We start from the raw sequence: 24,948 nt of genomic DNA, 5'->3' as shown, positions 1-24,948 counted from the left end.
TTGTGCACTTATGCAAAGGCAAACCTCCTGCCTTAAAAAGTAGTAGGATTGTATAGAAATGTAACTACCATGATTCAATGTTAGAGTCTATCTATCTATGTAATATTAAACTTTATTTTTAGAGAAGTTTTAGACTTATAGGAAAAATACACTGAAAGTATAGGGTATTCTCATATAACCCCTCCCCCCAAACACACATAATTAGCATCTTAAACTACATTAGTGTGGTGTATTTGTTACAATTCATGTACCTAAATTGAAGTGTTGCCACTGACCAAAGACTATAGTTTACATTATTTTTTTAAAGATTTATTTATTTATTTCCCCCACCCCCTTCACTCTTCCATTTGCTCTCTGTGTCCATTCACTGTGTGTTCTTCTGTGTCCACGTGTATTCTCATCAGGCGGTGCTGGGGATCTGTGTCTCTTTTTGTTGCGTCATCTTGCTGTGTCAGCTCTCCGTGTGTGCGGTACCACTCCTGGGTGGGCTGTGGTTTCATGCAGGGCATCTCTCCTTGCACAGCTGCCACTCCTTGTTCAGGAGACACCCTTACATGAGGGCATCCCTGCATGGGCCAGCACTCCTTTTGTACGATAGCACTGAGCGTGGGCCAGCTCACCAAATGAACCAGGAGACCCTGGGTATTGAGCCCTTGGACTTCCTATATGGTAGGTAGATGCTCTATCTGTTGAGCTACATCCGCTTTCCTATAGTTTACATTATGGTTTATACCTTGTGCTGTGCAGTTTAATAGTGAGGTATGAACAAACATAAAGGAGGAGTGTCATCATGGACCAAAATATATTTATTATTGTAGTTATTATTTTGTGTTAATGAAAGGCCTGTAATATTGATACAAAGATAGTGGTTGCCAGGGGTCCAAAGAGGAGGGGGAAGGGATGAATAGATGGAACTCTGATCAGAGTTTTAGCCACTTCTTAGGGAATTGAGGAATGAAGGTATATGAAATGGAATTGATGGACTTACGGAATGAACTGCAAGATAATATGAAAAACATTGCTTTACCTTTTATCATTAGCTTATTAGAAATTATTCTTAACTCTGGATTCATTTTAATTTAAATGAATCAAATGTGCTATTTCTTGAAAACAACAAAGATAGCCATGTAGAATTTCATATATATAGTTCCAGACCCTAAATGTGAAAATCATTATTTTCATAGAAGTAATGAGGTCAACTAAATTAATCAAAATAACAATTTAGTAATTATACCTTGTAAGCAAGCTTAAGGTAGAAATTTTTCTAACTCTTTGTTATTCATATTAAGAGCCAAGTAAATCCACACACTGAAATTCAGAGCTATGGTGACTTTTGAAAAACTTTAAAATACTACCTTTGAAAGTATAATAAATTATTTTCCATTTCCTAAAAATAATTGAGCACTACAATGTTCAAGGCAGTGGAAAGGATAAAACAATTTCTAACATTCTGCCCTCTAAGGATTGTCATACTATTTGGAAGAATATATCTGGGCACCTCTTAAGTAAGATGTATTGCCTGTAAGTGGAACTCATGGCAAACACGGGAAGAAGTTCAACTTTGTCATATCAGTCATCATTTATCTATCACATTCTTTTACAGGCTCAAAATCATTTTTTAAAGAATATTCTGTCTTTCACTGGTAGGAAGATGGAATAGTTGTGCTTTGCCCTATTCCTGCTTCCAAACAGCTCAAAACCCTGAAAATTATGTATAAAACAAATATAAGAAGATCCTGAAAGGAAGAGTGTAGAGAGAAGATAGAATGCCTAGGGACCTTGGAATCCACAGAACAACACGATGGTATGATCCCTGGGTTTCCTTTTTGCCTCAAGTATTCCTGATTGGATGCTGAAGAATCTGGCAACCTAGAATCACCAATGGGAGCTGATAAAAAAAGCCCCCAAGGAATTTAGCTCTCTCTAGCCAAAAGGCCCAAAAGGGACAACCAAGCAAAACATTTAGATAACAACTGTTCTACTCCAGCAAACACTGTGGGAAAAACTGCAACCAGAACCCCATATCTGGAAGCAAAGACCGAGTGGAGTGCCTGGCCGGGCTGTATTGAGTCACTCCAACCATTCTTCCTGGATGGTGGCAGAGTGAGGAGCTGAGGCTTTCATCCTGTCAGAGAGGTCACAAGCCCCTTGTCGCCACCCAGTGTCTGGTTTCTGGCCATAAGTTTTATAAAAAGCTGCATTTCTACTCTAATCAAGTCCCTTTATATTTCCAAGCCTTGAATATTATCTGTAAAATTAATGTTTCCGTAAACTCTCATCCAATCCTTCCTGCTCTAACACTCTATTTGTGTGTTCTTATTGGAATCTATTTGGGGAAATTTTTTTTTTAATTATCTAAGTCTGTAATCCATGATGTAAACAATATTTTGTGAACAATATTTTAAATATTAATTTAATATTTCAATAAAGGAAACCCCTTAAATTAGGTACTGCCAAACTTTCCAGCAAGCAAACCTGGATTGGGCATATACCTCTTGGGAATCTAACCCTCATCACTGTCTTACCCTCGGTTTCATTATTATAATTTGACCTGGCCCGCAGGTCAAACGAACCGGCACCTGAAAGAGGGAGTGGGAATTGGGGGACAAGAGGCGAGAGAAACGGAGACAAGACAGGATTCTGATCAAGTCTCCGTTTATTGAGGGTAGAGCATCAGAATATATACTAATGGGAGGGTGTTAGCAGGGGGTGATAGGCTGATGAAGCGGCTCTTCCATATAAGGCAATAAAATGCTGTTACACCACTTGCTCTAGGTTGCGAGTCTTCAGTGCGGGTCATGGCTTCAATGTCTTGTTGCGCAGGCGCGACACTTTTTGCCCGGGAAACTGGGGAAAGGGAAGAAGAAGGCGGAAGCACAGGGGTGGAGTAGGCGTACCTATGAAAACCGCCATGTTGCTGGAGACCGCAAATGCACGTAGCTCCGGGCGGCTCCCCACAATAATTTATAGTCATTTAGTTTGAGAATATTTTTCCTCATACTAGATAAGCCTGGAGTAGGACTAGTAAATTTAATACGAGTTAAAATTGAATTCTATCCATATCTTCCTTAAAAAATTATTCTTCATTCACATCTCTTTTTTGTATGGTCTTTTTCATTTTATTTTATTTTTGGCATTTTTATTATTTTTAATTATCATTTAAAAGCTAACTTGCATGTATCCTTGTAGGTCTCTGCCTTTTGCTCTAGGTATCTTTCCTTACTGCCTCCCATAGCTTATTTCCTTCAGTCCTCTATTCTGACAGATAATTTATGAAATAATAAATTTAATGATAGTAGATGCATTGGTGATCATAGGTAAGTTATTTTTCTATTAGCACAACTTTTGGTGTTTTAAGGAAAATAAGTGGGGGTCATAGAAAGGGGGAAAGATTTTTGTCACTTCAAATAGGGTGATTGTTTAACGTTGATTACTGTGAAGCTTAATATTGAGTCAACATTGCAATCATTTTTATTATGGTAAAGATATTATTTTATCCATTTCTCTCTCTTTTCCAATACTAAGTAAACATTAAATGTAAAATATTAAATGAAGTAGAATGCCATTATCCTTTACTTTACTGATCATGCCATCTGACAAAACATAATAGTGAGATTAAACTTTATGATTGCTGTTAGCCTTAAAATTATAAAGATATTTTATTATGACAAATTGGCCTTTCTTTCTCATGAACCTTTAACATTCTTAAAACTTTAAAATTGGTCATACCTATGCAATACATTTGAAAAATAAATATCTAATCGTTTTTGTGCATATTTGAGATGAAAAGAAGAAAATTTTTAAACATTTTCATAAATTCTCTGTAAGAATAAGTCCGCTTTTGTTTTATTTCTTTCTAGCTGTGTCCTGTGGAATTCCAGAATCCCCAGGAAATGGTTCATTTACGGGTAATGAGTTCACTTTGGACAGCAAAGTGATATATGAATGTAACGAGGGCTTTAAGCTTGGAGCTAGTCAACAAGAAACAGCAGTATGTCAAGAAGATGGATTATGGAGTAACAAAGGGAAGCCACCCACTTGTAAACGTAAGTGTTCAAATACATTTACCCTCTTTCTGTACTTAATTAGGATCAAAATTCACTGGTTAGAACTTTAGATTTTGATGTGTAGAGGTTCTTTACCACGGCACATGAGGACTTGATCTCTCCCATCATGTTAATAGTGAAATGAATTCATTCCGTATAAAAGACCCAACCATTTAAAATAAATTATATAATCTTTGAATTTAGTCAGAAGTCTGTTGTCTCTGTCAGTATCTATAGCATGTGATTATACAGCAAATCCTGTTCTCTGCTGCCATTTTCAGTTTAGAAAAATGGATTGGAGCAGCTATTGAGACATTAAGCCTGCTTAACAGCACTCTTCATCAAATATCAATACACAATTCAACACTACTTTCCTCTTCATATTCCATTTAACTTTTAAGTTCTTTGAGGTCAAAGGTGGTGCTTAATTTATGTATATCATCTACTCTACATAACATGTTAATGCTCAACAAATAGATTACTAATTTGGTTTCTAAAGTGAGATCTTTTCTGAAAAGCAATTTACAGTATATTGTAATATCCTTAAAAGTATCAAAAATTGGGGTCTATTCTGGGACTCCATTCTTAAAAAGTAATGAGGCCCAAATGCAAAATAAAACAGAACAAAAATGCACATGCTTGTATATGCACATATGCACACACACACAATTTCAACACTAAGATCTTCATTGAAGCTATATGAAAACTAGTCCTCAGTTGGAAATAATCTAACTGTCCAGTTTCTAAACATTGAAAACCATGTAATATTCAATGTATAAAGTGATAGTTTTACTATATTGATAATAACAAAAAGAATAAATATGACCTTCAATTATAAATTTAGTTCATGCCCTCTTTTTATATACGGCATTTTGATTCTGCTTAGAAAAAAATAAAACTACTTAGAAATTAATATATACATTTTAAAGAAAATAAATATTTGATTTTCCTCCCACAGTTTTCATTTTCCTTACTATCATTTTCATCTATTTATATTGCAAATAATTATATTTCCCGTGAGTCAGTTAGGCACTATTGCAATAACATTACTTTTTGATTTTTTTTAATTTAATAAAGTACTATTTTATTGTAATTCAATAACAGTAGAGGAATCTAAGATTGCAAGACTTGTTTATTTTTAGTTCATCCCTAAACAAAATTTTTCTCGCAAATTAAGAATTTAGTCTGACAGATGGTGATATGTTTTGGGTCACGTATAATAAGAAAAATATCCCCTAATTTTAAGGCACTACTTGCTTTGCTTATTGCCTAAAGGTCATTAATAATAATGCCTACTGTTTATTAAGTGTCTACCAGACACCAGCTGTTTTAAAATGCTTATTTTTAAATCTCGTAATAACCCTGAAAAAGTAGAACACACAGGACCTTACAAATAAGGTAAAAGATACTAATTTGGGGATTTAAGGTTAAAATTCAAATCTATCTCTCTCTAAATCCTATGTGCTTTATATTACACCAGTGATTCTCTACTCTGATTAGACTTTACAATCATCTAGAGATATCCAAGGTTCACTTTCAGGGATTCTTTATTAACTGGTCTTCAGTGCAACCCTGGTAACAGTATTTTTTTAAAGCTCTCTGGATGCTTTCTGAAAATGTCAGACATATACTATGTTTTAAAGGAAAACCCATTTTATATTTGTTTATTGTCTGCGAAAACCTAATAGATGTGGAGTTAACTGTATAAAAATTTTTTATTCTTATTTTGTGGCTAAAAGCAGAATATGATTAAAATGATACTTTTAAAACATTTAAAAATATGTTTCATATGAATTCAATAATTTGGAAACAGCTAAAGGAAAACTTTCCAATATAATAAAACCATTGCTTGTAAATATTTCCAAAGATATTTGATTTTGGTTTAAATGCCCTGGTGGAAAATGATTCTTCCATTCTCCTTTCAAGCTTTATGGCAATCATTTTGCCTGAAAATAATCTAGTTCTTTGGGGATCACAGATACAAAGTCTCAGTGGTTTTTTATTTTAACCAATGAACAATTTTTCTTAGATTATTAAAGACTGGCTCACACATCTGTCCTGTTACTTTATGGATTAATGAAGTGAACAAGAACCGTAAGACCTTAATATTGGAACTCTTTATAGTATAAACATAAATTATTTTTTAAATGTTTATGTCACCCATATGTATTTGTTATGGTCACATAATTGTGTGGAGCAATTAAGCACATCCAAGTTTTTAGCTTTTATTTACAGCTTACTGCCCAGAATGCCAATGAAATAGTTAATATCTGTCAAAAAATAGATTGGCACCATGGGACACAATATAAAGAGTTAAGTGTTAGAACTTAAATAAATGGAACAAAGCACGGTTTTTCATATCCTTGTTTGGGGATAGAGCAAGAGAGAAAAATAGAGTCTCACAAGGTAGAAACAGATAAAGTGTCTTAGATTCCATGGACAAAGCATATAGGAGAAGTCCTGTAGGCACAAGGGAACCAAAGAGTTATTTGAACAAGGAAGGGTGATATGCTCCCTAACTCATTCTCCAAGTATTCTTTGAGTATGAACTGTGTAAGAATCAGGCATGCAACTACTGGCATGAAAGTAATGGTAAGACACAGGTCCTGCTTTTGGAGCCACCACATATGCACAAATTACTAGACAAATCACTGTAGAAAGTAATACCTGACCTTGATGAGGTAAGATGAGTGATCAGTTCATGATCTGTCTTTCAGGGGAGATGGCAGCTGAGCTGGAGCTGGAGCTTAGCATGGTGAGATATCAGTAACGATCAAGACCACTTTTGATTAGTCACACTAGACATTTATAATAAAATAGAAAATCAACCTTAACATTTTCCAAGTATTCTCAAATTTTCAAATAAGTATTTTCCCATTATTTAATAGACTTTAGAAAGAGAGATATGTAAATTTCATTAAAAAATGCCTTGGTATTCAAATACTGGAAAAACATATATATTTGTTCTTCTATTTCTTTCATTTGAATGTTTTCTTCAAAGGAAAGAAATAGGCAGAGTAAGCATAAAACTTTATCTCTTTGTCAAAAAATATGGTTAATATTCAATTCTGAAATAAGGATTTCCCGAAGCCCAATTCCATTATATACCATAGTATGAAATAATTTTACAAGTTTCCTTAACAACCACAATAATATGTAGATCAGTACTCTCAATCTCAAGAGATAAGAAACATTTCAGCTTTAATAAATAGTAAATGTAAATGGTAAATAAAATTAGTTCATTTCACTGTCAGGTTTACTAAAAACAAGACTGTAATAAATACTGTGTTTAAGTTTGCATAATTCCTGCGATAATACAAATCTCCATGGCAGATGTCTGAGGCTCATTTCTTTTCATTCTAATTATTTACCAAGATTGGATTTGGATCACTGAAGATATGATTCATGTTAGTGACATAAACAAGTAAAGACCATTGGTATTAATATATTGGGTATAATAGTTTGACAAAATGATGAATAGATATACATTATGTACTTCGTATTTAGAAGAAAACCATTAAGAATACCTTCTAATGAAGTACTAAGTCAAAGTTTTAATCCTAATCCTTTGTTCTTTGTCAATTAAAGCTATTAGTCAGTGAAACAATTCATCATTAATAAGTTATTAAGGACCTAGAGTACTTTACACAATTAAATGCAATATAAATGCATTATAGGAAAGGGAGAACAACTTAAAGTCATACCAAATAGCTTTATATAATCTATAAATAGCCCAAAATAGGAAAGCTGAGATTATATAAAATATAAACCGTGTACATTTGTTATATACATATATATATACACACACATATGCATATGCGTGTATATTACAAACATTAGGCCATGCCTTCAGAAGTATTTACATTATTGTCTTCATTAATTATCCCTTTTCTCAGAGTAGAGTACATCATGTTTCCATTTAATATCATTTTATTGCAAATCAAACTGCTAAATTTCTCTTTCATGAAACTGATTATATATCTGACATTACTGAGTTTTAATATGTGCCAGGCACTGTTCTAAGCATTTTACATGCATTTAATCTTTGAATCCTCAAAACAAACCTACGAAGTTCTATTATTATCTCCATCACACAGATGGGAAATTGAGACCCAAAGAAGTTGAATAATTTTCCCAAGGTTGCACAGCTGGTACGTGACAGAGTCAAAATTTAATACTTGTCTGAAATTGGACTTTTTGTGCTTGACCATTGTGTCTCTCTAACTACTGCAAAGTTTCAGTCTTTCTCTTTACCATGCATTTACAAAGGATTTCCAGTAAAGATGTTTAACAAAACTGATGGAGAACTGTCTCTACCTGATCTAAATGCGAAACTATCATACACATACTATAAATGCATTTTTAGAAGTACATAGTGATCCTGAAAAAGGGGGGTAGTTTATATGCGCCAAATATATCTTCCAAGACTCTTTGCTATAAACTTTGTAAAGATGGTCCAGAACAAAGCGTCAGTTTAGTGCCTCAGCTCACAAAGCACATGAGAGCCCCAATGAGAATTATTGCCAGGGCTCTTCTGCCCATCCCCAGCCTTCAGTATTATTCCCCTGTGCCCTTGGCGAAGGCCCATGGAACAGACTTCGCAGGTAGATTCCTGCCCGCTCCATGACTAGGGCTTCTTGGAATCTTATCTATTACATGAGCCTACATGAAGCTATTTAAGGTTCATAAAAAGTGTGGTGGATTTCTGCTCCCTGATGTCAGGGTGCATCACTTTTTGTGACACATGGGATGATGCAATTCTTTTCAAGGACTGCCCTCCTTTGAAAACCTCTTACTGGTAGCCATCAAATGGTGACAACTTGACTATTGTATATTGAATGACCATAAAGTATTTTAAGATTGTAAATTACAATTATTTATATCTGAAATGACTTTTTGGATCATTGTGTTCTTTTAGAGTAATATTCTTATACTATCCAGATTCTGTCATTTCAGATCAGGTTCAGTCCTGCATTTTTAAGGCCAGCTATTTTCTTCCTAACATGATGTTTTATTTTATTTCATTTATAAAGACTAATGGCTCAAGTCAATCTTTTGAAATCTTAATCAGAGGTGTCAACTAAAGTGTTCTCTTTGGCTCCCTGATAAGAAATTTAAGAAAATAAAGTTTCACCCAAATTCCTCAAGAATTATAAATACAATTTAAAAATTTAAGTAATTTATCATTCCTACTATTACCATAAATTAATTATTATTTAGTTTTAACTTATAAGAAACATAAGCTCCATAAGGGCAGGTATATTTGTCCATTTTGTCCACTATATCTTTGTAAATATATCTTTGTAAATATATAGAATGAATGAATGAATGTATAGCACAGTCCCATCAAAAAGTATTTTTAAGCAATTAGTAAGGTTGCTGAAATGTAAGCAGAGTGGCCCATGAATATAATCGGTTTTCACTCTTAAGAGTTGGACCCTTAAGCTGCTTTATACTTAAGTAAACCTGAGAAACAATTGGGCTTGGCAGCGCTGTTAGATGGTGCTGGTAGCTGTATGCTTAAAATGTTTTTCTATAAGTGAAGTCATAGGACACATATTGATTAAAATGCCAACTAATCCTAAAGAATTTAATTTTGTCCAGTGTCTTAGTTTGCCAGAGCTGCTATGACAAGCAGTACACAGACTGTTGGCTTAAACAACAAGCCCTTATTGTCTTATGGTTTTGAAGGCTAGACTTCCAAAATTGAGACGTCCCTGAGCGGGTAGCGTCCTGGTGGTGGCCGACCTCCATCGCATGGTGACCTCTCTCAGCTGTGTCTGCTCTCTGGGTTCTGCTGACTTCTCATTTCTGCCTTCCCCCTGTGGCTTTCTCTGACTGTCGGTCTGAGGGTCTGAGTTTCCTCTCTTTCTGTAGCCTCCTGTACTCAACAGATTAAGACACACCATGATTCCAGGTGGTCTCGTATTTACCAATAATACAGCTTCAAAGGGCCCTGTTTCCAACGGGATTCACAGTCACTAGAATGTGGAGTAGGACATGCACATGTCTTTTGTGGGGTACATGAGTCAACCCCCAAGACCTGGTTCAAATATAGTTTGGAGAAATTAATGGATTATATAGATACAGTACTTTAAAGGACATTATGTACCTATTCCTTTCTATGTTGACTTATAAACAGTATTAGTTGCATTGAGAAATTGTTAAATTTATTAATTTTAGCAACTATAAATATATTGACATCTCCATCTTTTGTATAACCATTCTAAAACTAACTTGCATAAAATAGGAAAATTAATACATGTTTCTATAAATGTGTGTATATATATAAATTATTGAAATAAAAATCTTTACAGAAAGATGGGTAAAATCATGTGACATCCATAAAGATTATTTTCACATATACACCATTCATATCAATGATTTTTAGAAAAAAGCCATTAGTGGTTTTACACATTAAATTATAAGAATTTAGAAAATATAAAAATATTGTTAAAAGCAAGTTTTTAGGCTTCTATTTTTATTTTAATACCTTCTCAAACATATTCATAATATTATATTATTTGGCATCTTTTATGCTTGGAATCTTAGAACCAGTAATTAGAATTTACTTTTTCTATATATCACCATAACTCTAAGAAGAAAAAAACAAGAAAATATAACATTGCTTCAAAGCAAAATTTTACTGGGTAATATACAGTAACATTTTACATTTAAAAATATTTTGGTATTAATTAGAAAATTTTCTAACTTATTTAGTTTAATCCGACAAAATTTTCATTTCTAACCCTATGAACTTTCTATTCTTTTAAAGTCCAAAAAATGTTGGATGTTGGTGATTTCCTATACTTCAGGTTTTGTCAGAAGCTCTCTAGTGCCTTTGGATTCCATTCAACATTTTTATCTTCGTGATAAAAATGTTACCATTTCTTATACACAGGTATTCATGTTTTATTTATTTTATGCCAGTAAGAACTAAAATTCTAGGCTGAGAAAAAGAAACATAAAAATATGACTCTGGAACTTCTATAGAAACGTCCATAACATTTTAAAACTGTTATAAGCTCTTGGAAAATATTCCTTTAAAATTTTTCATCCATGAAAATGATACTCATCAATATTTGAACACGATTTTCATAAAAAGTTAGACTTTTCTATTGACTTGTCAACAAGAGTTATTTTTATTAAGCATGTATATGTCTGTATATATGTTTTTAAAGATAGCTGTCTACACCTTGCATATTTCCTTTATTTCAGTAATAATCAAAATCATGTTAGAAACTAAAGGCTTCTCCAAGCCACATATGCTGAGGGTCTGAAAGTTAATGCTTTTGGTGAGAGTATTTGGCTGTCTTAACAGTTCGAGGAGGTATTGGACAGAAGATGAAGGGACAGGCTTAATAGAAGATTCGAATGATTCCACCCTATCTCAATCTCTTAATTTCCCCAAATTGTAAGCAACTTACTTCTCAGTTTGAAGTAGAAGAAAGAGAGTGGAGAGCAGTAATGGGGAGAGGAGAACCGTCTGTCGGGCACGGTCACATCTGCCACTTCGCCCTCCCTCCCTCCCCATCAGTTCTCCTTACTGAGCATCCTTAGTACAGGACCTTATTCTCCTCCCTAGTAGTCAGAAACATAGGAGGATTGTTCCTTTTCAAACACCGCTTCGAGGAACCCTGTGCTTGTTTGCTAAAGTAAAGATTTAAAGAACTGAGGCAACTGCTGTGAATTCAGGTCAGATCAACAAAATCCTTTCAAAATTAATTCATTTTACTAACTATAAATGTATTGCAATATATCAGAAAGTCAAGAGCTATATATATACAAATATATACATATTTATATGCATGTGTAAACATTTTTCCTGAATCCTTTAAGGATGCAGATAGTTGATTTATTTCTATTGGTATTTTTTTTAAAAACAGGTATTTAATGTATATTTGAACATCTAATTCTACTATGTGCCCACAGCATTTAAAATTGAGCTGGATAAAGCCTATATTGACAACTGAAGTAGCATATTAAATTTAGTTTTCTAAAGGCAATTATGTTCTCCTAGTACAGGACTTTAGCTAGACTATGTATTATATTTTCTTCATTTCCCTCCTCATATTTTCCCTTTGACCCACCTCACCCGCACAATGATTTTGATATAGACGTTCTAGACTTTGACCTTCTCAGTTTAATAGTAGCTTCCTTTTTCTTTTTCTTTTTCCACTTTGGAGATTCCCTGTTCACCAGTGGTTGGTTTAAGGATATCTTCATTAATTTTTGGATGTTCAGTAAAATCTGCTTTGGAAACTACCTTTCTTTAAAGGGAAATCCCTGCTATGACAGTATTTGTTAAGGTTATATTAAATTTTCTAGAATAGAAGCACCTTTATTAGTGTGATTTTGGAGATCGACAATCTGATATGGCAATTGATAACCAGCAATGTGTATATGAAAACAAAATAACTACACTTTATAAGGCAATCTTCACAAGTAAAATTCAGCCTCTAAAGTGTAAGGCCTTGAAGTAACTCATGTCCTTATAAAGTAAGGAAAATACACTGAAGGTTCTTAGGCATCTGAAATGCTTTTCTGAACCTGAGTTTGTAAAAGGTTCTAAATGCAGACTGTATCAGTTTGGACTTACAGGAAATTGAAATACCTTCTGAGATTAATACATGTGTTGGGAATTTATTGTCATAACATAAGAGGTGGGAAGGAATGACAAGAAGTGTTCTGAGAAGTTAGAGTCTGAATTTCCAGGTCAGAGAAGAATTAGAGCGTGGAGCTATGACTTTTCACGCAGTGGTGAGTCAATCTAGGGATGTGCCTTCTGATGAATCAGCTTTAAATCGTCTCTTTTGCTTGGCTTCCACAGCAACTGCCAACTACCAGCTTTCTCTAAATATCTATTAGAGTCTCAATCTATAGATTTCTAATAGCTATACAGTGCTAGACTCTTGGGGAGAATCCCCTAGTAATTCATTTCAAGGGAATTATCGTATCCTTAGGCAAATTAGGAAAGAATACTTTTGTAAAAAATTAAAGAATACTTAAGCAAATAAATGATTTTCTTTCAACATAGAGCTCTAGGGATGTTCTTAATTAGGGCAATTGCCTAATATTTGGTTTAGTTTTGGATATCAGTGCATGCTAAAATATTGATCTTAGAAAGTATGCTACATATGATACCTAATAAAAAATAAAAACGAAACAACCACCCACAACAAAACCTTAAGTAATGTCTTAAAGGTAAGCGGAAAAGCAGCCAATTGAAAGTGAGCCATTGATGGTGTAAATAAGTTGGCTACCTGGGGAGCAGGTGTAGCTCAAGTGGTTGAGCGCCTGCTTCCCCATGTATGAGATCCCGGGTTCAACCCTCGGTACCTACTAACACAAACAAACTAATGAAAACCCAGCTCTCCTTGGGGAGCAAATGTAGCTCGGTGGTTAAGTGCCTGCTTCCCATGTATGAGGCCCTGGGTTTAATCCCCAGAACTTCATATATATATGAGGTATATATACATACGTGTGTGTGTGTGTGTGTGTATTCCTTTGTTGAAATTAAGCGCAAGAAAGGAAATAATGAAACCCTAAGATTTTTGACTTGGAAATATATGATTGTCTTAACAGAATTATTTTCATATTTGCCATGGGGTAGTTCAGACTCATTGTACATCAGCCATTTTTTTGTAAATTTAAGAAGTAGCTGTGATATGGAATTTAGGTTATAGATTTGCAAAGGATTTTGCAGGATATTTGCCAGTATCACTAAGTGGGTAGGGTTAATTCAGTGTTGGTCTTGTTTTCTTGATGAAATGAGAAAATTTCATGAATGACGTTTACCTTTAAACTAAGGGAGCTTTAGGATTTTAGCTATTTGAGCTATGTTAAAATAATTATTTAAATGTTGTAGGGTTTGACTCTGCTAAAATATATTATTAAGACTCACCATGGCAACAGAATAACTAGAAGCCTGGGGCAGAAAAAAATGCCTGACCTTTGAATGACTTGGAAATTTCATAAATGAAGGCAGCATTCACAAGAATTTGGCAATCAGGAATCTTGGGGGTGGGGGGGAGGAGAATGTAAAACAGTAGGTACTTTAAAGGCTTCAGGCATTTTTGGCTGATGCCTCTTAAAAGGTCGATCACTCTGATGAACTCAAAATTACTTCACAAATGTTTACTTGAAATCTCTACTGTTAATAGTTCACCCAATTTTAATCCACCACCTCTTATTTTAAATAAATCATGTACAAGTCATCTGATTAGCACTGAGGTTTAAAGAAAATCTGAAACCCAATGTCTGTTCTGAAGAAGCCCATGCTCTGAATTCAGTATTTGTAATGAAGTTGGATGGTGTGAAATGCATGCAAATAGTCTAGGCATCCTAGCATTCCCCAAGGCTTTTGGTTCATTATTTACCTAAGCCAAACTATTCTTGCTATTCAGGCTTCTAAAGCACTAGAACTAAAACTGACTTATTCCTGCCCTGCCTAGTTCCCTTAGATTGTTAATGGTGTGCTAAGATCTTTGCTTTAGTTGCGAACATAAAGAACAGTTTTGTGGATGATTTAATCATTTTACTCCAATGGCATCTAAAAAAATTTTAAAAATCAAATTAAATGTGCTGGAACTAAGCTTGGTAATAAGAAGCATTTACCCACATTGAGTATGATGGGGGGGGGCGGGGATCTGCATTAGTAAAGACAATTGCATCCCTGCATCTGGGGGGTGATTAGCATATCATAGAAGATTTATGGTAAGTATCTGTAATTTATAAGGGCAAGGGCTGAAGGGCTTTATTTATGGGCTTTATTTATGAAGGGCAAAACTGTCACTGTCTGAATATCTTAAACAAAACAGCTCTCCGACTTCCTGTTTCACTACTGGCTTAATGAGTCTGTAATAAATCAGAACCACCCATAGTAAAATTAACACAAAGTTTTTGTGTTACCCCTAAAATAATCAGTCTAGAAAATTATTTTTGTGCATAGAAACTATGTCCTATACTGTCTGTACTTTTAACTGATCTGATTTGATAAATATAATTTAGTTTTTAAAAAACTTTTAGAGAAGCTGTAGTTTTACAGGGAAATCATGCAGAAATTAAGAGTTCCCATGTACCCCTCACACAGGTTTTCCTATTAAACACTTGGTATGGTAAATTTGTAGTAATTAATGAAACAGTATTATTATAATTATACCATTAACTATAGTCTATGGTTTACATTAGGGCTCACTCTTTGTGTTGTATAGTGTAGTCCTATGCTGTTATTTTTTTAAATTTTTATTCTAGTAGCATATATACACACATATATATACACAATATATATACATATATAGATATATATCTCCTATAATTAATCCTTTTAACCATAATCTGATATATATATCACTGACATTAATTTAATTCACAATGCTATGCTACTATCGCCATCATCCATTACCAAAACTTTTCCATCACCCCAAATGGAAATTCAATACCAATTAAGAATTAACTTCCAGTTGCCTATCCCCACCCCTCTGCCTGGTAGCCTACACTCTAGTTTCTGACTATGAATTTGCTTATTCTAATTATTCATATCAGTTTATATATATAATGCAGGACATTGACATGATGTTGGCCTCATAGAAAGAGTTGGAATTATTCCCTCCTCTTCAAATTTTTGGAAATCTTTGAGCAGAGTTGTGTTACTTCTTCTGGAAATGTTTATTAAATTAAAATTCACTAGTGAAGCCATCTGGTCCTGGACTTTTCTTTGTTGGGAGGTTTGTGACTCCTGATTCAGTCTCTTTATTAGTTATTGTTTTGTTGAGATCTTTTATTTCTTCTTGAATTAGTGTAGGTAGATTGTGTGTTCCTAGGAATTTGTCCCTTTCATCTCAGGTATCTGATTTGTTGGTGGACAGTTGTTCGTAGTATCCTTTCTTAGTTCTGTGAGGTTGGTATTCATCTCTCTCCTTTCAGTTCTGATTTTAGTTATTTGTGTCCTCTCTCCTTTTCTCTTTGCCAATCTAGCTAAAGTTTTGTTGTGATTTTATTGATCTTTTCAAAAAACCAACTTTTGGTTTTGTTGATTCTCTCTATTGTTTTGTTCTCTATTTCATTCTTCTTTGCTGTAATCTTTGTCTTTTCTTTCCTTCTGCTTGCTTTGGATTTAGTTTGGTCAAATTTTACTAGATCCTCCAGTTATGAGGTTATGCCTCTGATTTGAGGTCTTTCTTCTTTTTTAATGTAAACATTTAGAGCTATGAATTTCCCTCTCTGCACTACCTTGCTGCAGCCTATAAGTTCTTTTATGTTGTGTTTTCATTTTAATTTGCCTCAAGTTATTTCCTAATATCTCTTGTGATTCTTCTTTGATCCATTAGTGGTTCAGAAGTTGTTTGTTTAATTTTCATGTATTTGTGAATTTTCCATTTCTCCCTCTGTTATTGATTTCTATCTTCATTCCATTGTACTTAGAGAAGATACATTGTATGATCTCAATATTTTTGGATTTATTGAGTCTTGTTTTGTGACCTAAATTGTAGTCAGTCCTCGAGAATGATCTATGTACACTAAAGGAGAATGTGTATTCTGCAGCTGTTGGTTGATGTGTTCTTTTTGTGTGTGTTAGGTAGAGTGGGTTTATAGTATCCTTCAACTCTTTTATTTCCTTTTTGGTCTTCTGTCTAAATGTTGTGTCCTTTATTGAAATTATAATTTCATTATATATATTATTGTATTCATTATAGTATATTGAAGTCTCCTACTATCAATGTAGAACAAGCTATTCTTCCTTCAACTCTGTTAATATTTGCTTCCTTTGTTCTGAGGGGCCGCTGTTCGGTGCATATATATTTATAATTGCTATGTATTTTGTTGGTTTGATCCCTTTACTGGTATATAGTGACTTTCATTTTCCCTCAGAAGTTTTTGAGTTAAAGTCTATTTTATCTGATATTTATTTAACTATGTCAACTCTTTTTTGGTTATTATTTGCATGGTAAATTTTTTTTCCATCTTTTCACTTTCAAACTACTTTATTCTTTGAATTTAAGGTAAGTCTCTTCTAAACAGCATGTAGTTGAACCATCTTTTCTTTTTTTTTCTCTCCCCATTCTGCCAATGTCATCTTTTGACTGGAGAGTTTAATCTTTATTTAAAGTAGCTATTGATAGGGTAGGGCATTGACATTTTTATGTCATTTTGTTATTTTGTAACTCTTATAAATTTTACCCACGATTTTTCTGTTAATGCCTACTTTCATATTTATTTGATTTTTTTTTGTGTAGTTTACCGTTTTTTATCCCTTCTCTTATCTTTTGTTTATCTTGTCATATATTTTCTTTTTGCTTCCTATGGGGCCTAAATTTAATATCCTAAATCTATAATAGCCATGCTGGATTTGATACCAATTTACATCAATCACATACAAATATACTGATCCTATGCACCTCCAACCCCAACTATTTTGTTGTACTTGTTACAAATTATATCTTTATTTATTTGATGTCCCAAGCCATAGATTTGTCATTACTTTTTAATCATTTGTACTTTAGAATCTGTCAGAAATGAAAAATGGAAATACATACCAAAAAATATAATAGAATATGGCTGATATTTTTAATCATGCATATGGTTAACTTTACCAGGGTTCTTTATTTCTTTATGCTATTTCAATCCACAGTCTAGTATCCTTTCAGTCTGAAGAATTCCCTTTTCCCTTGCTTGTAGGGCAGAGAGAATGGTGAACAACACCCTTAATTTTTGCTTATCTGGAATGCCTTAATATCTACCTCATTTTTGAAAGTCTTAGTATTTTAGTTTGCTAGGCTGATTAAAGCAGATACCATGAAATGGGTTGGCTTTTAACAATGGGAATTTATAAATGTATAGCCTTATGGTATTGAGACCATGAAAATGTCCAAATCAAAGCATCATCAAATTGACACTTTCTTCCTGAAGACCTCCTGTCTGCAATCCTGGTCTCCTCGGTCACATGGCAAGGCACATGGCAGCATCTGATGATCTCTCCCTTCTCTTCCAAATTTATTGATTTCAGCTCCTTGCTTCCATGGTTTTCTCTCTGTGTGTATTTATTCTGTGTATGAAGGACTAGGACTCTAGTAAGAGGTTTAAGACCCATCTTGGATGAAGTGGGTCTCTCGTAAACTGAAGTAGCCTCTTCAAAACATCCTTCTTGCTATGGATCCACACCCCCAGGAGGGACTATCATTAAGAACATGCTTTTCTTGGGTATATGCAATTTCATACCACCGCACTGTACCCTCTGACTCTAAAAAGACATGTTCTTTCTACATGCAAATACATTCATTCCATCACAACATCGCAAAAGTCTTAATCATTTTAGAGACAATATTAAGTGCAAAGGCTCATCAAAATCGGCTGTAGGTACTGTCTTTCCTAGGGCACAATTCAATTCTGACTCCTGTGGAACCTAGAGAACAAGTTATTCGCTTCCAACATACAAAGGCAGGATAGGCATAGAATAAACACTCCTATTACCACAGAGAAAAATTAGAACTCATGGGTCCCTAACAATTCCAAAACCCTCCATTAGATTTCAAGGTCTGAGGGTCAACTATAAAAAAAGTTTTGTCCTCTGGGTCTGATGAACCAGCAGCCACACCCTTTCATGTGCTTGTGCAGCAGCCATGCTCTCCCAGAAAACTGGGTTGAGAGTTCTACCCTCCTTAAGCATAGGGATACTTGCCAAGGTCCAGGCTCAACACTTGTCCAAACACTCTGGTTTTGGACTTACCCCACGCAGCTCACATGGAGTTGAAGAAGGTCAACCACCACAACGGGGAGCCAAGAGTGCCTACAACTGAAAGCAGGAGGATTGCATCCAGCATCCATTTGGAATCTAAGCCCCCTCTTGATGTAGATGTGGAGTGGACACAACCATTCCAAGGTCCACAGAATGGAGGAACAGAGTATGGATTAGAGTGGACTTACTGATATTCTATTCATGAACTATTGTGATTAGTAATCGAAGAAAATGTGGCGTTGGTGTGGAGAAAGTGGCCATGGTGGCTGCTGGGGGTAGGGAGTGGGAGGAAGAGATGAGATGTGGGGGCATTTTCGGGACTTGGAGTTGTCCTGGGTGGTGCTGCAGGGACAGTTACCGGACATTGTATGTCCTTCCATGGCCCACTGGGTGGACTGTGGGAGAGTGTGGGCTGTGGTGTGGACCATTGACCATGAGGTGCAGCGATACTCAGAGATATATTCACCAAGTGCAATGAATGTCTCATGATGATGGAGGAGGTTGTTATTATGGGGCGAGGAGTCGAGTGAGGGTGGTGGGGGATATATGGGGAACTCATATTTTTTTAATGTAATATTAAAAAAATAAATAAAGACAAAAAAAAAAAAAAGAATCTCTACAATCCCTCAAGCATCTGAGAAACCTGGGTTGGAAATACTCTACTGAACAAGAGCACAGAAGGCTTCCCCTCTCCAAGTGCAGGGACATATTAACCCTTTCCACACACATAGGTTGATGCTCTCTCTCTGCCTGAGAAGATGTCTTTGCTCCAGACCTCAGCTTCTGTGGTTCTGCCTGTGCAGTGATTTTTCCTTCAATTTGTTTCATTTCTGTCCTTTTTAGTCTAGGCTGGTAATGGTTCCATTCATACATATCTTGCAAAAAAAAATTATTTTTTCATATAGTACATGGGGATCCAAGCTGTGAGACAACAGGAATTCCCACAAATCCTTTCTGGATAACTGTATTTCCAATCCTGATTTGTGCTGAAATGGTTGACTGGTTCATCTTCAGTTAAACCTTCACATGGAGCTCTATTCTCTTGGGACTCGTTTTCTAGAACCTCAGAATTTTCCAAGCTGTCAGTTTCTGGTTTTTTCGCGCCAGGTGTCCAGTTCTCAGCTTAGTCCTTTCCTCTCACATTTTACTGTAAGCTAAAGGAGAAACCAGGCCACACTTTTCACATTCCGTTTGGAAATCTCCTCAGCTAAATATCTGTCACTTTCAAATTCTGTCTTCTGTCCAACATCAGGACTTAATTTTACCAAGTTCTCTGTCACTTTAAGACAAGGGTCACCTTTCTTCCAGTGTTCAATGACACATTCATCATTTCTGTCTAAGGCCTTATCTAAAGTACCTTAAGCATTCATATTTCGACCAAGCTTCTTCCAAGCAATCTAGCCCTTTCTATCAAACACCTCATAGTTACTCCAGATTTGACCCATTACCCAATACAAAGCTGTTTCCACATTTTTGATATTTGTCATAGCAGCACCACACTTTACCAGTGCCAAAATCTGTTAAGTTTGCAAGGCTGTTTAAAGCAGATACCATGTATTAGTTTGGTTTTAATAATGGAAATTTATTAACTTAAAAGCTTATAGTTATGAGACCATGAAAATGTCCAAATCAAGGCATCATCAAGACAATGCTTGCTTCCTGAAGACCAGTTGACAGAGTTCCTGGACTCTATTCTCACATGGTGAGGCACATGGAAGCACCTGCTGGTCTCTCCCTTTTCTTCTGGGTTTCATTGATTTTAGCTTCTTGCTTCTGTGGCTTTCTCCCTCTCTCTCTCTTTCAATTACTTTATTGATCCCATTTATAAAGGACTCCAGTAAGGAGACTGTTCCCTCCAGTACAGGGTCAGGAATTTAAAATAGGAGCCCAGGCCGTCTCCACTTTGTGCCAGGAGTGGCTGAGGAAGGGGCCAGCAAGGACACATTGAGCTTCTCCAGACATTTTTTGCAACTGCATTTTCTTGATGCATTTACTCAATTATTAAAACCCTTTAACTGTTTTCTTGTGTTCTGAGAACTTCCTTTGCAGTTGTTCACAGATTCTGAGGGGGAACAGTACCCTGGAACACGTTATGTAACTGCCTTGGTCAATTGGAAGGAGTTAATTTAGTTTCTTTGATAAAATAGTGTTAAACATGTCCACCCCTTAGTGTATATATCAATAATTTTAAATTTGTCTGTAGTAAATGTTTTCTTGAGTTTGTCAAACAGAAAAAAATTATCCATAAATATTTTCTTTAAGGTAATAAAAGATAATCTATATTTCATTAAAACAAGAGGAATATAAGGAAAACTAGCTCTTATACCTGTATGTTGTTGAAAACATATTTAATTTTACTAACCATGACCTTGCAATTTATTCACCTAAAATTATAAATTTTATTGATATATACAATTTAGATTAGCAAAATGCTTTATATTGATACCTGTTCCAGATTAATACAGTTCTAAAGCATTCTTTTAAAATATATTATTATGTGAGATTCATATTTTTGTATGTTTGGAGTCATCATTGATTTAATTCTGAAAACTTTGTCCACTGTCACATATTTTATTATTTTATAGAGTAAAAATAATTTTCATGAAATATTGAAAGAGGTCAAGGAAAGTAAGTGGATCAGGGTATCACAATATTGTGGAGATTTCTAGTATGGTTTGGGCTGAGTTTGGGTCTACTGTCTGTGAAATGGAAATTATAATAATATCCGTATTTCCTGTCTCAGTGTTACTATAAAGATCCCCATAATGTAAAATTATTTACACAATGTGACAATATCCTTTAAAAAATCAAAACACTAGACAAATATATGTCAGTAGAAGCAGCACTGGTCTGTAGTTAACAGTCTGTTGACTTCAGATAATTGGGAAATGCTGGCATGTACACAGAAAAAACCCAAATGAATTCTAGTCTAAGATATTTTTGTTAGGAAGAATGAAGTGTTTTCTTTAAAAATGTCAGCACAGAGGCAGTAAGGTTGTTTTATGTTGCCTGCTGTCCATAATTCAGCTTTGTCTTTGTAAAATCTTGTGGGACCATGCACGTGTGTGATCCAGCTGGCTTCTCAATGGCAGGGCAAGCCCTAGGTAAAAATGAGAGCCAGGCTTAAGGAATTATATCCAGGACTCTACAGCCCTTGCTCCCCAATTACCTAACTCACTCTTGCCTTCTTTCTTTCATAATGTTCTAAGCATATTTTTCCCTTGATTCCTAACTTCATGTATTCTACCATTATGTATTTTGCTCAGTTTTTTTTTACTCCATTAATCTCATATGTCTAACACCATGAAATAAAATGTCACCATAGAGTAAAATACTTAATTCTGTATCAATATATTGCAGCTCCCTAAATTTAAGATATTTTTATGATTCACCTCTATCCTATATTTTTGTTCTCTTTTCTTATTTTCTAAGTATTGATATTGTGGGAAGAAATAAAATATTAAGGATATAACACAAGCAGTCTTCTTAAATAATCTATTAATTTATTATGCATTGATTTATGTAACATTTATGTTTATATGTCCTATGTGTATATATATTTTTAAATGTTATTTGTAAATATAGTTATTTGTATGAACATATCTAAATAAATACTATATATTATGTATATATATTTATAACAAGCAGTGGTGAACACTTTCACTTTCAATGATTTTAGCAGTTTCAAGTATTTCCTCAAAAATAAGATAAATATCTAATCGACTTTCACTTTTTTCCAGCCTAATTGAAAAATGCTCTTTTTTTGCCATCATCCCACGCCTAAATCCCTTTGATCACCTAGTTTGCTTTTCTCTGGGCAACATTTATGTGCAGAAAATCCAAAAGGTACAAAAAAGAATAAAAAAGAAGGATAAAAGATCTGCAATTACAACAGCAAGAGACAAGCCCTTAACCTTATTATTCTAACTTGTTTCCTTTAAGCACTTTAATTGAGGTTTAAAGCCCACAGTCTACAGAGTCCTCAGACTTTAACTTTACTCTCCTTTTCTCAATACTATTGCATATGCGGTACTTTCTTGTATTTATATATATTGAATATAAGTATAACTTGTGGTTCAGTAAATCCATAGAGGATACCCCCCACCCCCTGTTCTCACAGGGAAGCTTTTTATTCCATGAAGATTTCTGTGGTCTCATTAATTCAATGAATAAAGTTTTGATATAATATATGATCTAAGAATGAGTATACATTAAGTTGGGGGAAAGAATGGTATTTCAAACGGTAGGAATGGCATGTGCCAAATCAAGGAAGCAAATTTTAGTGTAGCTAATAGAAAATATTTGTTGAGAAGGCTTGCATGTGTTGTATCTTGGCAGGTGAGGGAGGTTAGAGCTTAAAAGCCTTTGACTGCAGTGACTTGAAGGGAAAGGAGCATATCACTGGGATATGCAAATTAATTTCCATGTCCTTATGGTCATGGTCAAAGAGACTTACATCAATATTTACTCTTTCCTAAAATCCATCCTTCTGAATAGATACCCTAGAACAGAACAGTTCTTTTCTCAATCGTCCTCACCCTACTTTTTAAAATAATGCCTAACTCCCACATATCATTCATTTCCTTAGCACACCTGATATCCAGACTCATAATACAGACACGGGAATTAAAACAAGGGAAAGACAAACTAATCAATGGCATGGAGTAGATGGTCTAGGAAAAGAGCCCCACCTGGAATGGCCCTTGGCTTTTGACAGAGGTGATATTGCAAAAGTGAGGAAAATGATGGTCTATTCAATGCATGGTCATCTGGATATTCATATGAGAAAAATAAATTGGCACCTAGCATAAGTAGAGTTAAGTTAAAATGATTATACACATAAAATTGGAAGGAAAAACAAAGCTTTTAGAAAACTACACAGGTGAATATCTTAATGACCTTGGATTAGGTATTGATTTCAAAAATATACAGAAAGCCCTTATTGCAAAGGAAAATCTTGATATATTGGACTACATTCAAAACACATGATTAAGAGCATAATAAAGGCAAACCCAGAGAAGGTTAAGATATATGAAAGACATCTATCAAACAGAGATTGTTTAAAGAATTCTCATAAGAAAAATACAGAAAGTCTAGTAGACAAATTGGTAAGAGGCACTTCACAGAAGAGAAGATCTAAATGGCACATGCATGTGTTAAAAATGCTCAATTTCATTAATTGTCAATGACATACAAATTAAAACCCTTACCCACTGTGAGGGTTAGGCTATTTTGTCAACTCAGCCAGGTAATTGTGCCCAGTTGTTTGGTCAAGCAAGCCCTGGGCTAACTATAATAAAAGGGCATTTGTGGACTTGAGTCACCATTGACTTTACTGCAGTGGTAAATCATAGATAGCTGGTTATAATTACATCTATCAGGGAGCTTGCCATCAGCAATGAGTGACACTTAACCCAATCAGTTGAATCCCTTGAAAGGGAAAGTGATTTCAGCATTAAGAAAGAATTTCCCAGTTCATCTTTGTACAGCCAACATCTCCCAGAACTCATCAAGAACCTTCACTGGACTTTCATCGGCACTCCTGGTTGCAGCCTGCCTGAGGAACCTGGACTTGTGCATCCCCACAGCTGTGTGAGAGACTCTGATCAATCTCTTACTATTGACAGATATCCCTTGTTAATTCTGTTTTCCTAGAATCCCTAGAGAACCCTGACTAATACACCCCCCACATACCACAATTTATAAAATGAAAAAGAAAGAAGACACCAGATTTTGTAAAGATTGTGAAACAACTGGAATACTAATAAATTGCTGGTGTTAAGAGAGTAAAATAATACAATTAATATTGAAAAAATATTTTGTAGCATTTGCTAAAGCTGTAAGTACCTTATAAGCCTAAAATCCTACTTCTAGTAATAAACCCATAAGAAATATACACACCTATGCTCATAGATGTAAAATCCACAAACAGGAGACAAACCAAATGTCCATCAACAAAGAATGGATAATTGCTTTTTATATATTTATTCAATCAACAATATAGAAAAATTTTAAAAAAAACACCATTGCTACATTCATTAACATGGAGGTAACTCAGGCATTAATTATAGTTAGGCTAAGTTTCATTTTTACAGGGATAAAATTCAAAGTACAAGCATTAAGATCAAGGGCTTGGCCTATTGCCTGTTTTCTTTTGTTACATATGGC

General features: G+C 34.7%; 1 protein-coding gene across 1 annotated transcript in view; it reads left to right on the top strand.

Annotated features, from left to right (window-relative positions):
• CSMD1 (CUB and Sushi multiple domains 1) overlaps positions 1–24,948 on the top strand; it is a 2,093,507-nt gene that overhangs the window by 1,963,228 nt on the left and 105,331 nt on the right. The window contains exon 50 of the mRNA XM_058288018.2: positions 3,861–4,046. Coding sequence (XP_058144001.1) covers positions 3,861–4,046 — 186 coding nt within the window. The remainder of the gene's footprint in view (positions 1–3,860; positions 4,047–24,948) is intronic.

This window comes from Dasypus novemcinctus, chromosome 25 (genome assembly GCF_030445035.2).
Source record: "Dasypus novemcinctus isolate mDasNov1 chromosome 25, mDasNov1.1.hap2, whole genome shotgun sequence".
In the NCBI taxonomy this organism is placed as follows: Eukaryota; Metazoa; Chordata; class Mammalia; order Cingulata; family Dasypodidae; genus Dasypus; species Dasypus novemcinctus.
The sequence above is the reverse complement of the archived record's forward strand: the minus strand, read 5'-3'. Positions and strand labels throughout refer to the sequence as shown.